This window comes from Podarcis liolepis (genome assembly GCF_965112155.1).
Source record: "Podarcis liolepis genome assembly, chromosome: 3".
In the NCBI taxonomy this organism is placed as follows: domain Eukaryota; kingdom Metazoa; phylum Chordata; class Lepidosauria; order Squamata; family Lacertidae; genus Podarcis; species Podarcis liolepis.
In genome coordinates, this window is record NC_139557.1 from 12,000,205 (window position 1) to 12,014,908 (window position 14,704).

Sequence of the window (14,704 nt, forward strand, 5' to 3'; positions counted from 1 at the left end):
ACCTTGGGGGTACTTCTGAATCCTTTGCTGTCACTTGAGGTTCGAGTGGCTTCAGTAGCATGGAGTGCCTTCCATCAGCTTCAGCTGATGGCCCTATCTGGACAGGGGTAGCCTATCTTCTGTCACCTATGCTCTGGTAACCTCTAGGTTAGATTACTGAAGTACATTATACATACAGCTGCCTTTGAAGACAGTCTGGAAACTTCAGCTGGTGCTGAATTCAGCAGCCAGGTTGTTCACCAGGCAAAATGGTTTGAGCATATAATGCCAATCCTGGCCCAATTAGTTTCCAGGCCCAATTCAAAGTGCTACTTTTGCCCTATAAGGCCTTACATGGCTCAGGACTAGGGCTGGGTAATATCTGGTTTTCCACATTGCGGTATATCACCAGCGGTATATCACCAGCTAAACATCATGATACCAGGGTAGTACTATCCTAGTTCCTGAAATAAGGATGGAACTATCCTAGAGGTGAACAGTAGGCCTGGGCGACACCCAGTTTTCAACATTGTGATGTATCACCAGGTAAACATTGCGATATACCGATCTATCACAATGTCTGAAATAAGGGTGGAGATATGCATTGTCTGGTTTCACAGTTTTTCCTACGTCGTGATTTTTGCTGGCGCCTGCTCTTGTGATTCACTGCCCCCTGCATGAGGCAGGGGAGAGCTGATCTGGCAGAGTTAACAGGGGCTGCAGGAATCAAGAGCATTGGCTGGCTTCACGGTTTTTCCACATTGTGATTTTTGCATAACACACACACACACATATCATGATTCACGCCAGGTCAAAAATTATGAAACTAATACAGTGGTGCCCCGCAAGACGAATGCCTCGCAAGACGGAAAACTCGCTAGACGAAAGAGTTTTCCGTTTTGGAGGTGCTTCGCAAAACGAATCTCCTATGGGCTTGCTTCGCAAGACGAATATGTCTTGCGAGTTCCTGCAGGTTTTTTCCCTCCCCCCCCTTTTTCTAAGCCGCTAAGCCGCTTATCAGCTGATCCAATAAGCCGATAAGCCGCTAAAAGCCACTAAAAGCCGCTAAAAGCCGCTAATAGCGCTAATCCGCTAATCCGTCAATGGGCTTGCTTCGCAAGATGAAAAAACCGCTAGACGAAGAGAATCACAGAACGGATTCTTTTCGTCTTGCGAGGCACTACTGTACTACAACATGGACTTCAAACTGGTTTTGGACGATAGATTGACAGATAGCCCAGCCCTACTCAGGACTGCAATACAAGGACCACCACTCCCCATATGAACCAATCCGGACCCTGCGATCATTGTTTGAGGCCCTTCTCCATGTGGCCCATTTTCTTTTAAAATGAATCTTGCAACTCTTGCTCAGCTCTTTCAAAAAGGACGGGCAGAAAAAAAGGGAGGGGGACCCCACATTTTGTGTTAAATATTCATTTAACACAATACCCCATTCTGACTATTTTTGGGGGATTTCTCCTGCCACCCTGACAGCTGCAGAAGCTAGCTTCCCATTTTTAGATGGGGAGAATGGATCCATGAAATGGAGAGCTGCCCATCTTTAAGGCTTCACAGAAGAACCAGATGCAGCAGTCTGCAAAGTGCTTTATCATCTTGGACATGTTGTTTTCTTTCAAAGCAAAGGGGCAGGTATGAAAACCAAATATAGTAGGCCCTTTAGCATCAGATTCTTATCAAAGTGCTGTGTCTCATTTGTAATTTTAGTTCGCCCTGTCTAGTTTTTCCAGCTTCCAAAAACATCCCAACGTTGCTCTGTTCAAGAACTAATCATACGTTCTAAATCTTCTTGTGACAGTAAGTGCTACAAAGATTAATCACAGCGTAAGATAACAGTTTGAAATACTTTTAGCGCAATAAAGCCTGGTGATGTTTCTCTCACATTTAAAAACTCACGTCCTACTGATTGCATGTGCTTCCTCAGCCCAAGGCACATTTCACTTGTGATATGGTCTCTTATCAGTCCCTTGATCTCTTCTTTTTTTGGGGGGGGGGGTGGAACCATATTAGGAAAGGACAAATCTGCCTATTCCTAGTCCACTACACTTTCATATGCTTATACTAAAATCTGTATTTATCTACATTCCATTTTGCATTCATTTGCATTTTTAAAAAATCCTCTCAGAGCACATATTTCAATGCATTTTTAAAGTAGCATTTTAAAGTCCACATTTTGATACATTTAATCTGCTGAGAACTGTATCACAGCATTTGGAGAAGTGTCAAATCCATTGGGCAGTTTTGTTCTGAGCTCCACGTTGACCCGAGAGGTGCTGATAATTTCGTACAAGAAATCACAAAGATCACGTTTCTTTGCCTTGCTCAGTGCTGCCTTGTGCGAAACTTCAGTGCTGATCCTTCTGCCATTTTACTTTACTTTCAAGGGTTAATGTTAACCTCCCAGTCGTCAAAAGGGCAAGTTTAAGAGATGTGTCAGGGGTAAACAGTGACACTCTTAGCTAATGATAGCTAATTGCAAACAGGGCATCAGGTCAAACCATCTGAGAATACACAGAGATAGGCAGCCATTGACCTCAAGTCAACGTAATGTGAGTGACTGTGGGAAGGTAACATATACCTAGGGAATAGTTCTCACATAGCATTTATTCCAAGGGAACACCAATCTTGGGTTTTATTTATGGGGAGGTATGTGTACTCATGCAAACCAAATTGAGGCCTGGGTAATCCTATAGTATTGGGCAGTAAGGATTTAGTAAACCTACCATATTTTCCGGCATATTAGGTGACTGGGCGTACAAGATGACCCCCAATTTTCGCTGTTAAATTATAGAGTTTGGCTGCCCGCCAAGCGCCGCCAGGGGCAGAGCGTGTACCCCTTCGCTGCCTTTGCTGCCGCAGCAGCAGCCCAATGCGAGGCGTTTGGTGGGCAGAACGAAACCGAAACCCACCACCCGGAGGGAGGGAGGCCCAACTAGGCTCCCTTCCTCCGGGAAAAGGCCGGAAGTGGCTGCCTCGGCCTCCACTGCCCTCACCTGTGGGGATGCCCAGCTCCTTGGAGCCCCAGCCAAAGTCACACACCACCTCGCCACGGCAGGCTCTTCATGGCGCCCATGAGACGAGTGAAGCCCCCGCGGCCATGGCGGAGACTGGATCCGGCTCTCATGAAGGCAGCAGCAGGCGGGCGGGTGAGTGCTGCGCTCGGAAGGACTTTCTGTGGTGATGAGAGAGCAGCGGCCAACAAACATGTGCGGGGCCTCGCACTGCGTCACAGGAGGCTTCATCCCCTTCCGTGGGGAGGGAGGAGGAGCAGAAGGGGCGCCTCTGCTTACCGGCTCCCTCTCCTCCTTCCCAACAGGTGGCTCTGCGTATACCCAGCGTATAAGACGACCTCCGACTTTTGGGGTGATTTATGGGGGTTAAAAAGTCATCTTATATGTCAGAACATACGGTACTGTATCCTTTCTTAAGGACATCAGCCCTGAGTGCTCACTGGAAGGAAAGATCCTGAAGCTGAGGCTCCAATACTTTGGCCACCTCATGAGAAGAGAAGGCTCCCTATAAAAGACCCTGATTTGGGGGGAAGATTAAGGGCACAAGGAGAAGGGGACGACAGAGGACGAGATGGTTGGACAGTGTTCTTGAAGCTACCAACATGAGTTTGACCAAACTGCAGGAAGCAGTGGAAGACAGGAGTGCCTGTCGTGCTCTGGTCCATGGGGTCACGAAGAGTCAGACACAACTAAACAACAACAGGGCACACATAAAAATGACAGCATTGCATATGAGTAACTATGACAGTGACTTTGTGTACTCTGGTCTATGTAAAGAGGGAGATCTTAGTTAGGGAGAGACAGATAAAAAATCAATGGTTATCTTAAAAATAACTGATGTGTGCTCGTTGTTTGGGATCCTGATTTGTGACAATATGGAGCAAAAACCACATTTGGCCTTAAATGTTCAAGGAATTTTAATGAAAGCCAACAGATACCTGATAAGACTTTGTGAAATTTCTAAAAGAAAGCAGAGGAGTTATGCACCTCCACAGAAATAATTAAGCACAGAAGATCACTATTTATTTAAGGTTGTTTCATACTGCTCTTCATAGTGAGATTTCCATAGTGCTCCTCCTTCAGTTTAGAAGTTCCTCTTCATTGCTTGCACAGTGTTTAGAACTGCATAATCTGTTGGGATCTGTCTGATTCCAGCCTATGGCCACTTTCAAATGTGTTCACCCCTAAGTATTTTCTGCCCTGTTTCCACATAGATCTGCGTTTTTAAAATCCACATGCAAATAATACCTGAATATGTGCTTTGAAATGTATTCTCTCTCAAAAGGCCTATTTCAGAACTCTTTCATCTAAAAATATGGATTTCTAAATTAAATTTTTTCTCCAGATATGCATTAAAAACCAATGATTTCTAGCCTTTAAAAAAAAATAAAAAACCAAGAACAGTATGGAAACATTTGGAAAGTAGATAACTAAGTTCCAATTCACATATTAATCTGGGAGGCACAGATCAGGTTTGCTCCTGTCAGAATATGAAAAGAATGATTTCCTAACTACAACCAGAGTGGACTAAAAAACATTGACTACATCATCAACTCCTTTTTTCCCATTCTGTTGCTATAGATATATATTGGGCCTGAAAATAACCCAATTTGATTTCCACACAATGAACTTCAGCTTTAATAAAGAAAGCTTTGTGTTCACTCCCCTTTTGGTTCCATGTTCTTACACCATAATTCACATGGTGCCATTTCCCTTTATGCTAGCAGCAAATTATATAGCTCCTCAGTGCCCCGGTGAAGCCTTAGATTTTGAGATCTGCTGCTTAACGAACACATTTCTCTCATCTTCCACATGCATCACACTGCATCCCTGAAGACATTTGTCTCAATATAAGTTATCTCTTCTCATAGGAAAAGACAGTGCCTTAATGGTCCACATTCTCCAACGTACTTCATCCAAATTGAAACTGACTGTGTGAAGACAATTCCCCCATCCTGGACATTTGTTTTTGGCTGGAGGGGAGGGGGCACAGTTCAGTGGCAAAGCACAAGCTTACATTAGAGAAGCCCCAGGCTCAAAACACAGCATCCCCAGTGAAAAGGGGTCCTTGGAGGGCTCATGCCAGGGTCGACCTATACATTATACCATGGGTAGGCAAACTAAGACCTGGGGGCTGGCCCCGGCCCAATCACCTTCTAAATCCGGCCCGCGGATGGTCCGGGAATCAGCGTGTTTTTACATGAGTAGGATGTGTCCTTTTATTTAAAATGCATCTCTGGGTTATTTGTGGGGCCTGCCTGGTGTTTTTACATGAGTAGAATGTGTGCTTTTATTTAAAATGCACCTCTGGGTTATTTGTGGGGCATAGGAATTCGTTCATTTCCCCCACCCCCCAAAAAAATATAGCACAGCCCCCCAGAAGGTCTGAGGGACAGTGGACCAGCCCCCTGCGGAAAAAGTTTGTTGACCCCTTTAAAAGTATAGAATTATGAGTAAGGTAAAGGTAAAGGGACCCCTGACCTTAGGTCCAGTCACGAACGACTCTGGGGCTGCGGCGCTCAACTCGTTTTATTGGCCGAGGGAGCCGGCATACAGCTTCCGGGTCCTGTGGCCAGCATGACTAAGCCGCTTCTGGCAAACCAGAGCAGTGCACGGAAATGCCGTTTACCTTCCAGCCAGAGCAATACCTATTTATCTACTTGCACTTTGACGTGCTTTTGAACTGCTAGGTGGGCAGGAGCAGGGACCGAGCAACGGGAGCTCACCCCATAGCGGGGATTCGAACTGCCAGCCTTCTGATCGGCAAGCCCTAGGCTCTGTGGTTTAACCCACCGCACCACCTGCGTCCCATCATAGTAGTAAATGAGTCCAATAGTACTAGATAGGACTCATTAAAATATGGTTTAATGAGATGTGCAAGCCAGGCCGTTAAGGTATCTGTTCACAGATTTTTTTCCCCAGTCTTCTTAGAAATGCTCATCTAGCTGCCTCTCTCTCACAGCCTTTAAGGTCCTTTTATTTAGACAGGCCTTTCACCTCATGGATCGACTTTGCTTCCTGTTTTGATGGATGGCATTAGTTAAGCTGCTGCTTTCTGGCTTTGTTCTAGTTTATTTGCTCATTTTATAAATTTTAACACAGTTGCTTTGGGCTTATATTTTACTGTAGTATGAATGCAGGCTTTAATGTTGCTAACCACCTTGATGATTTAGTGCAGAAAAGCGGGACATACCTTTAAATATTATATAAATAAAACAGTTTAACTAAAATTAATTTGAAACCCCACATGGCTGGGGCAGACCATGCCCTTTCCACTCCTCAGTAGTGAAGCAGCTATTACATGATTAATTTTTATTTCAGCAGCCATAGCAAAAGCAGTTCAGAAATGCCAAGTGGCTGAGAGATTAAATGTTAAAATAATTATAGTTAAATGCAGCCATTGAAGCCAGCAAATATGGTTTCTGTAGACACAGGTGTGCTTCTTAGACCAAGAGCTGGAAGAGCATTGGCTGCCCAGCTCTTGAAAATAATAATAAAAAAGCACTCAGAGGGTTTATTATTTAAAACGGAGGGGGGCATTGATAAATTGAGATCCCAAGCAAAGTTTAATGACCAAAGATTTGGAGATACAGTGGTGCCCCGCAAGACGAACGCCTCGCAAGACAAAAAACTCGCTAGACGAAAGGGTTTTGCGTTTTTTGAGATGCTTCGCAAGACGAATTTCCCTATGGGCTTGCTTCGCAAGACGAAAAACGAAAACGTCTTGCAAGTTTGTTTCCTTTTTCTTAACACCGTTAATACAGTTGCGACTTGACTTCGAGGAGCAACTCATAGAATGCGGTGTGGTAGCCTTTTTTGAGGTTTTTGAAGACTTTGGTGATTTTTGAAGCTTTCCCAAAACTTCTTTTAAACTTTTAAAACTTTTTTTGGGGGGGGTTGGATTTTGGGTTGGGGTGTTTGGAATTCAAGGACTTGGTGTTGGGGAGGGGTGTGCAAGAATCTGGAAGCTTGTGTGTTTTTTTTCTGCATTTTAATGATTTTCTGTGACCACTGGGCCACTCTGCTGTTTTTTTAAAAAAAATCTGGATTTGAATTTCTGTGTGGTGGGTGGCTGGGGGAACAGTTGAGAAGGGGGTTCTTCAGCAAGAAGCAAAGAGTGGAAGAGGAACCTTCTTTGAGTTGTCCCCCAGAGTCTTAGAAAATGTACTGTACACTTTGTTGATTTTTAAATGTTTTTCTGTCATGTTTAGAAACTTAATTTATTGTTCTTTCAATTTTTGAAATGCTCTTTACAGTATGTGTGACTTTAAAGAGCACTTAATAAACTCTTGTTGTACCAAATTTGGCTTTGTTTGGACTTTTTTTGACCATAGGAACGCATTAATTGAATTTCAGTGCATTCCTATGGGATTTCGTGCTTCGCAAGACGAAAAATTCGCTAGACGAAAAAACTCGCGGAACGAATTAATTTTGTCTTGCGAGGCACCACTGTAAACCAGAAAGAGAGAACAATAAGGAACAAGAGCAAGAAACAGAATTTTAGAGCTAAAAGACAAGTTGAGGTGCACATTCTCTCTGCATTAAACAATTCTTTTGAACTCGGAGGCAGGGGAGTGCATTTGAAAATGTGTCTATAGGAGATGAAGGGATACAAATGGAATACGGAAACATATTCATTCACATCTATTAAGAAAACCCATTAAAAGAGGAACAGAGAAATTCAGAAGTAAGATGATCATTGTTCATCCTTTACACGTTTAATAATTGTTAGATTCACTAAAAATATACCACTTAGTGTTAAAATGTTTAATTCTCCAAATAAAAGGAGGAAGTGGGGGTGGGGTCAGAAATCCACCTCCTGCAAGAAACTCATATTAAGCAAGGAGATTAGAACTATTAAAGGTGTGTAGAATATGTGCATCATGTGAAAAGACCAAGAGGGGTGACAATCATACTGACAATTTTCAAATACTGAGATTATGAGCTGCAAAAAACAAAACAAAAAACAAAAACAGTTTGGATATATTGTTGAAAGTACCAATTAAAAACAACAAGTATATTTTACTTGGCATTTATGTTCTGTTGGCAAAACAAGTTGTGTTTTTTTATTAAAACCCCCCCACAAAAAACCCTTAATCTACTTAATGAGAACTTTTTATAGGAGATGATTTGCACTGTGCATTATCATCTGAAATGGCTAGATCTCAGTCTGGAGCATCCCAAAGTATGCTTCCCCAAAGTTGTTTGGAATAGAATAATCTAATAGCTGGATAGAGATTTTACTATCCAGGTAATAAAGATTGAGAGCAAAGATTCTGCTTATGTTGGGGAAATACTGAGCACTGTGCTTGGCTGCAAACAACACTACTATTGCTACTTATGCACTGACTCCCAGAAAGAAGAAAACAAGAATTTAACAACGAAAGCAGGAAAGTGTAGGATGGCTCAAAAAATTTCTACAAAGCAAAAGAAAGCTGAAGACAAATAATGCCCAGGACCCGAATATTATTTCCTCCTTAGTGTTTGAATCATTAGGACCAAAAGGTTCATCATTAGCTTGGCTTTAGCCAGGAAGTTCAAAGGCAGGCAACTTCTGCTGTTAGAACCATCAAATTAAAGGGCCATGAAAACAGCTACAAAAGAGAAAACAGCATTTTTAAAGGCAAAGCACAGAAGATTTGCAAAACTGAATTGTTTGAAAACACCACAGTAGGAGATGATGAGAAGAGAAGAGAGGTTTCCACTAGACATGGAGAGATATGCACAAAATGAGCATAGAACAAGATCGGTGCTTTTGGTGAGGATGGGGACAAAATTTCTTGTCCGATGTTAACTTACGTTCTCCCAAGTTTGTACTTTTATAACAGTCCCAATCACTATATCTAATGCCGTACTTGGGTGGTCAGTGCTGATCAGATTGGAGCCAAAACAAGACCACCCACAAGCAAATAAACAAGTAAAAACAAAACAAAACAAAAAAACAGCAGCTAACTCCCCCAAACAGGCAAAACCCTCTCAAAACAGGAAGGGAAAAGATTGTGAATTTGTGCTGTTCACATAATAGTTATGGAACACTGGCAACATGAGGGTTCAACACAGGCTCATTCTGCCCATTGTCCATGAAGCTGCCATTTATCATCACAGCCCTTCTATTCAGGATTGAAGGAAGCACAGAAAACTGTCTGTTGCAGGGGGGAAGAAAGTCTTCGCGTCTTTCAAGCCTTGCATAGATTGGGCAGAGTATCACAAAGTTTTATGTTGGGAGGTGACACCTGGCATACCCTCCAACGTTACTCAGAGGGGGGGGGGGAGCGACATTTCTCACTTCCCTGCCCCTCTAATGCTGCTGCTGCAAGGGATTCCGTTAAAGGAATTGGGGGCTAACTATTGCTTGTCCACTCTGTCAAGGGGGCTCGGGCCATAGCAATGAGCTCCTGGTTGCATTTGGGGTGAGGGCAGGTTCCCTGTTCCGCGTTTCCCCCAAGTGTATTTCCCTATTCTGACTTTCGCATCATGCGGAATGTCAGTCTGTCCCCCATGGTGGGGGCAGATAGTCGCAACCAATGACTAAGCAACCACTCACAAATTTGTATTTCAATAAAGTTGTTTGGCCAAAATTATGCCAAAAATCTTAAACAAAAATTCTGTGTGATGTGTGAGTTATTGGGGTGGCCCTGGGGACCTCGACACGCAACGGCAATATTTTGTTGCAGCAAGTCCTACCTGTTATTTTCTAATTACCAAGTTAGGATAATGCAATCCTAGGCCAATCTTGAAACGGCAGATAGGCGACTTTTACAAATGACAAAACCCTCCATCCGCCTAAACTTTCTGTTAAAATTCCTTTCTAAGAAGCAAAAGTGCATTATCTTAATTCTCTAACTTTTTGTGCTGTGCAATAAAAGGCCATAGCTTCAAGGCTCACCAACTCATTAATTTTAACTTAAGCCTAGAAAGTGAGCAGAGAACTCTCAATAAAATGACCAGTGAAAGGCTCGGGAATGGATTGTGCTCTGAAGTAAATTATTAACAGCCTGAACTCCAGAAGCAAACCGCAAGGAAATAATGGTTTGAAGTTTTTCCTCAAACTGCTTTTCAAACAGTTCTGTCTGTGCAAACCTCATTATTTGCCATGCTGCAAATAACCTGTAGTTGCTCACTACAAACAGCTTAAAATCAACAAGAGCCTGCAATAAACAATTACCATCAGGGATATCATCGCTTTACAAAAATGCCTGATTTATGAGTAGAAGCAAAGAGCAAAGTGAATGGGCCAATTGCAGGGCAGCTAGCTAACAGCAAAGAAACAAAATTCACTTATGAATCCCCACGCATATAAGTTTCCAAGGGGAAGGCTGAGAGGAGGAGATAACCAGAATTGTAAAACATGCACAGAGGGCAAGCTTCTTGCTCACCGTGGGAGAGAAATACCTCAATTTGTTACACAGCTGATTTTACATCTGTTTCTTTATCTACAGCTAGAAATCACTCAGAAAGTGCAGCAACAGCTAAGCAGGCAAAATCCTTCCATATTTACCTCCTCCTCCCACACTGCGTCAGAGAACAGTCTCGCGGTGGCAGATTTATGTCCCTGCAGCCCTGTACACAACCACTTTGGGGGGCCCTATTTATTCACCTAAATTCATGTGACTACGCCTGAAATTATGATGGAGCTGAATGCATAAGAATGAGTTAGTTAATAGCAAGGGTTGTCTCTTTTTTTACTATTATACCGTATTATTAAATGGTGCTTCCCCCCCTCCCAATTAATTAGATCAGGCTGCTAAAGCAAAGGAAGTGTTGAGGGAAACTAAGAGTGACCTATTGTCTTGGGTGAAGCATGTGAATATACCGTCTTTTTCGCTCCACAAGATGCACCTGACCATAAGATGCACCTAGTTTTTAAAGGAGGAAAACAAGAAAAAAAATATATTCTGAACAAAACAGTAGATGTATGATTTTTGTGGTTCATGCTGTGACCACAGACATGTGATCTGATGGTGAATTTGGGGTGACCCAATGAAAAGATCCTGAGGATCCATGGGCTTTTACCTTCCCCCTCTCAGGCAGCCTCCACTAGCGCCCCTTATCTCTCTTCTGATCCCACTGATCAGCAGTTTCCTTTCAACACACCCTTCCCTCTTGTTTGCCTTAGTGTAGTATCTTTTCCTTAGCTGGAGCAGTTTTTTTGCTCCTCATTTTCTTCTAATTTCTCTCCTTATTGCTTTAGTCTTCCTGTTTCCCCCACTTTGCTGTCTTTACCTCCCCCCTCCCAAGCAGCCTCCTGGGCAATTCGGCTCCAGGGATCATGCATTCACTCCATTAGACGCACAAACATTCCCCCTTACTTTTTAGGAAGAAAAAAGTGTGTCTTATGGAGCAAAAAATACGGTATATACATTTATTTATACAAGGCCAAAGGCCAAAGTAAAGGCTATTAATAAAGACACAATAACAGCAAACCATAACTGAGCAGTTTAAGCAGTCATTTACTGAACACATAACAATCGAGATGGGCCAATTAAAACAATTATGTATTTTGTGTTTCTGTATTTTTATGCTGTGAACCATATTGAGATCTATGGATGAAGGGCAGCATACAAATTTAATAAACAAACAATAACAACAATAATAAAACAGAGAGAAGAAAAAGAAATAAAAATGAAAGCTTATACAGTGGTACCTTGGTTGTCAAACGTAATCCGTTCTGGAAGACTGTTTGACTTCTGAAATGTTCGACAGCTGAGGCGGAAATTGTGGTTGGCAAAGTCAATGGAGAAAAAACCACAGTGGAAGTAGTTCGACTTAAGAGGCACATTCGCAAACAAAAGCAATTACTTCTGGGTTTTTGGTGTTTGGGTTCTGAAACATTCGGCTTTCGAGACACTCAAAAACCAAGGTAAAGGTAAAGGGACCCCTGACCATTAGGTCCAGTCGTGACCGACTCTGGGGTTGCGGCGCTCATCTCGCTTTACTGGCCGAGGGAGCCGGTGTACAGCTTCCGGGTCATGTGGCCAGCATGACTAAGCCGCTTCTGGTGAACCAGAACAGCACACGGAAACGCCATTTACCTTCCCGCTGGAGCGGTACCTATTTATCTACTTGCATTTTGACGTGCTTTCGAACTGCTAGGTGGGCAGGAGCAGGGACAGAACAATGGGAGCTCACCCTGTCATGGGGATTTGAACCACCAACCTTCTGATCGGCAAATCCTAGGCTCTGTTGTTTAACCCACAGCGCCACCCGCGTCTCTGAAAACCAAGGTACCACTGTATAAATATACTGTTTTAATTCCAATTATCATTAGAATTAGTATGGGGAAAGGTTTGAATTATATTCACAATTTTTTTATTCTATTTTTTAAAAAGTTTAGTTTATACTTTGGTTTGATATTTTGCATATAAGATTCTTGCTGCTAGAATCATATTATATAACAGTTTCTCCCTGCCTTTCAGATATGTTAAGAGAAATATTTTTGGGTCTAGCTGAACAAGGTATTTCAAAAAGATTCTTATGATAAGATATGATTTCTTGCCGATAGATGGATAGATATACTGCTGTTGCTTCAGGTCAATTCCACCCACAGTAATTGAAATCCACTCTAACCTCGCCACATTTCCGACAATTATATTTGTTGGTATTATAAATTCTAGCCATTCTAAGGGGGTTAAATACCTCATTGTCCACAATTTCACTGAATTATCTGTCAGAGTTCAAGGTGCCTTATATTTCTCAATATCAGCCAGTGCTTGGAATAAAGCTCACTGAACTAGTTCAAAAATCTCTGAACTACAGTTGAAAGTAGTTCCAATAACTATTAGGTGAACTAAGTATGAATTAAGTTTGTTTGGTGGTAGAACCACACCGCAACTCCGGAACTAATCTATTTGTTTATCATTTTGCATGTATTAAACATAATACGGCCTCGGTCCTGTATACCTGAAGGAGCGTCTCCACCCCCATCGTTCAGCCCGGACACTGAGATCCAGCGCCGAGGGCCTTCTGGCGGTTCCCTCATTGAGAGAAGTAAGGTTACAGGGAACCAGGCAGAGGGCCTTCTCGGTAGTGGCGCCTGCCCTGTGGAACGCCCTCCCAGCAAATGTCAAGGCAATAAACAACTATTTTACTTTTAAAAGACAACTGAAGGCAGCCCTCTTTAGAGAAGTTTTTAATGTCTAATGCTGTATTGTTTTTAATATTCAGTTGGAAGCCGCCCAGAGTGGCTGGGGAAACCCAGCCAGATGGGCAGGGTATAAATAGTAAATTATTATTATTATCATTATCATTATAATTTGTTTCTACAAAAATGTTCTGTGCGTGGAAATGTGCTTCCTGGTCTTACCCACCATGCAACTTCAATGGATGAGCCCAGAGTTAGTGCTATGAGAGTGGCAGGTAAACCTCTTCCTTGTCACACTGTGCATTATTTTATCCATCTCTATCATGTCCCACCCCCCGCCCTCAACTCACCTTTGTCCCCTAAAAAGCCCCCAACTCCTGTTAACATCTGTGAGACCAGATAGTCCAGCTTTGGTTAAAGGTATCAACACAAGTTAAATACAACTAACTCTCTTTGAATACAGTACATGTAGTGGCAGGGTTCAGGAAACAGGTGGGACATTCTGATCCATTTCTTTTAAGGTCCTAGCAACACCCCTGGGCACAAGATCCATCCTGATGCCTTTGTTTGTAGTTCTAGATCAAGACCAAATGTTCAAGTTGTCCTGTACAGGTTTAAAACGGCGTGGCCATTTCTTATTTCCAAAACATAGTTGACAGCTTGCCTTAAGACACTTCCTCAGAATTACAACTCGCCCATAATAAAATGGATGGCGAACTAAGATTTACAGTGGTATCTCGGTTTTTTAGCGTTTCAGAAGCCAAATATTTCAGTTTCCAAACGCCAAAAACCCAGAAGTAAATTCTTCCGTTTTCAAATGCGCCTCAGAAGTCAAACGGCTTCCACTGCGTGTTTTTTTCCCCATTTTCTCAATTGAACTTGCAGCCAGCCCTTTGCGCCTCGGTTTTCTAACGTTTCGGGAGTCAAACGGTTGTCCGGAATGGATTACGTTCAAAAACCAAGATATCACTGTATTAGATGCTTTATGAATCATTTAAAAATGTTTGGCGGACAAGAAAATGCTTTATACAACATGTTCAGAATGGGAACTGCCAATGCCAGCAGGAAGAGTATTGTACATGACACTGTTTCTCTGAAATAATATTGATCTATCTTATACATGTTCCTATATATTTCCTACTAACAGCCCCATTTCCCTTTCCCAGTTATGGCATTGCATCATTTGCATGGTCATACCTTTGCGATTTCGTCCTGAGCTGCTACTAAGTTCAAGTATGAAATATTGACCAGGTCCGGGCCATACACGATTGTGAGCATTCGGCCTTCCAGTCGTCCTCCTATGTTTCCTGCATCCAGATGTTCACGTAGTTTGGGATCCTGTAAGTAAGTGCATTGAAAGTCATTAAAGTGTCTGCCTGTACTTTAATAATGACAAAAAGAAAGAATAGTTCAATACTCCTATTTTGCTGCTAAGGATAGGAGTTTTAAACTCTGTTCAACCCACACACGTGGGCACCTATAGGGATAAAATGCAATTAATATATCTATTTAAACCCATCCCACGAGCTGGATAATGATTGGGGACGGTTTCCACTACCATCTTCTAAATAACCTGCATGGTTTGCGGCATTTACGATTACATTGATTAGAAAAA

General features: G+C 42.5%; 1 protein-coding gene across 3 annotated transcripts in view; it reads right to left on the bottom strand.

Moving 5' to 3' along the window:
- The window catches only part of PLCB1 (phospholipase C beta 1), a 479,313-nt gene that overhangs the window by 197,637 nt on the left and 266,972 nt on the right, over positions 1-14,704 (bottom strand). For all 3 annotated transcript variants that reach the window (XM_083495891.1, XM_083495892.1, XM_083495893.1), the window contains one exon: positions 14,287-14,427. In XM_083495891.1, coding sequence (XP_083352017.1) covers positions 14,287-14,427 — 141 coding nt within the window. The remainder of the gene's footprint in view (positions 1-14,286; positions 14,428-14,704) is intronic.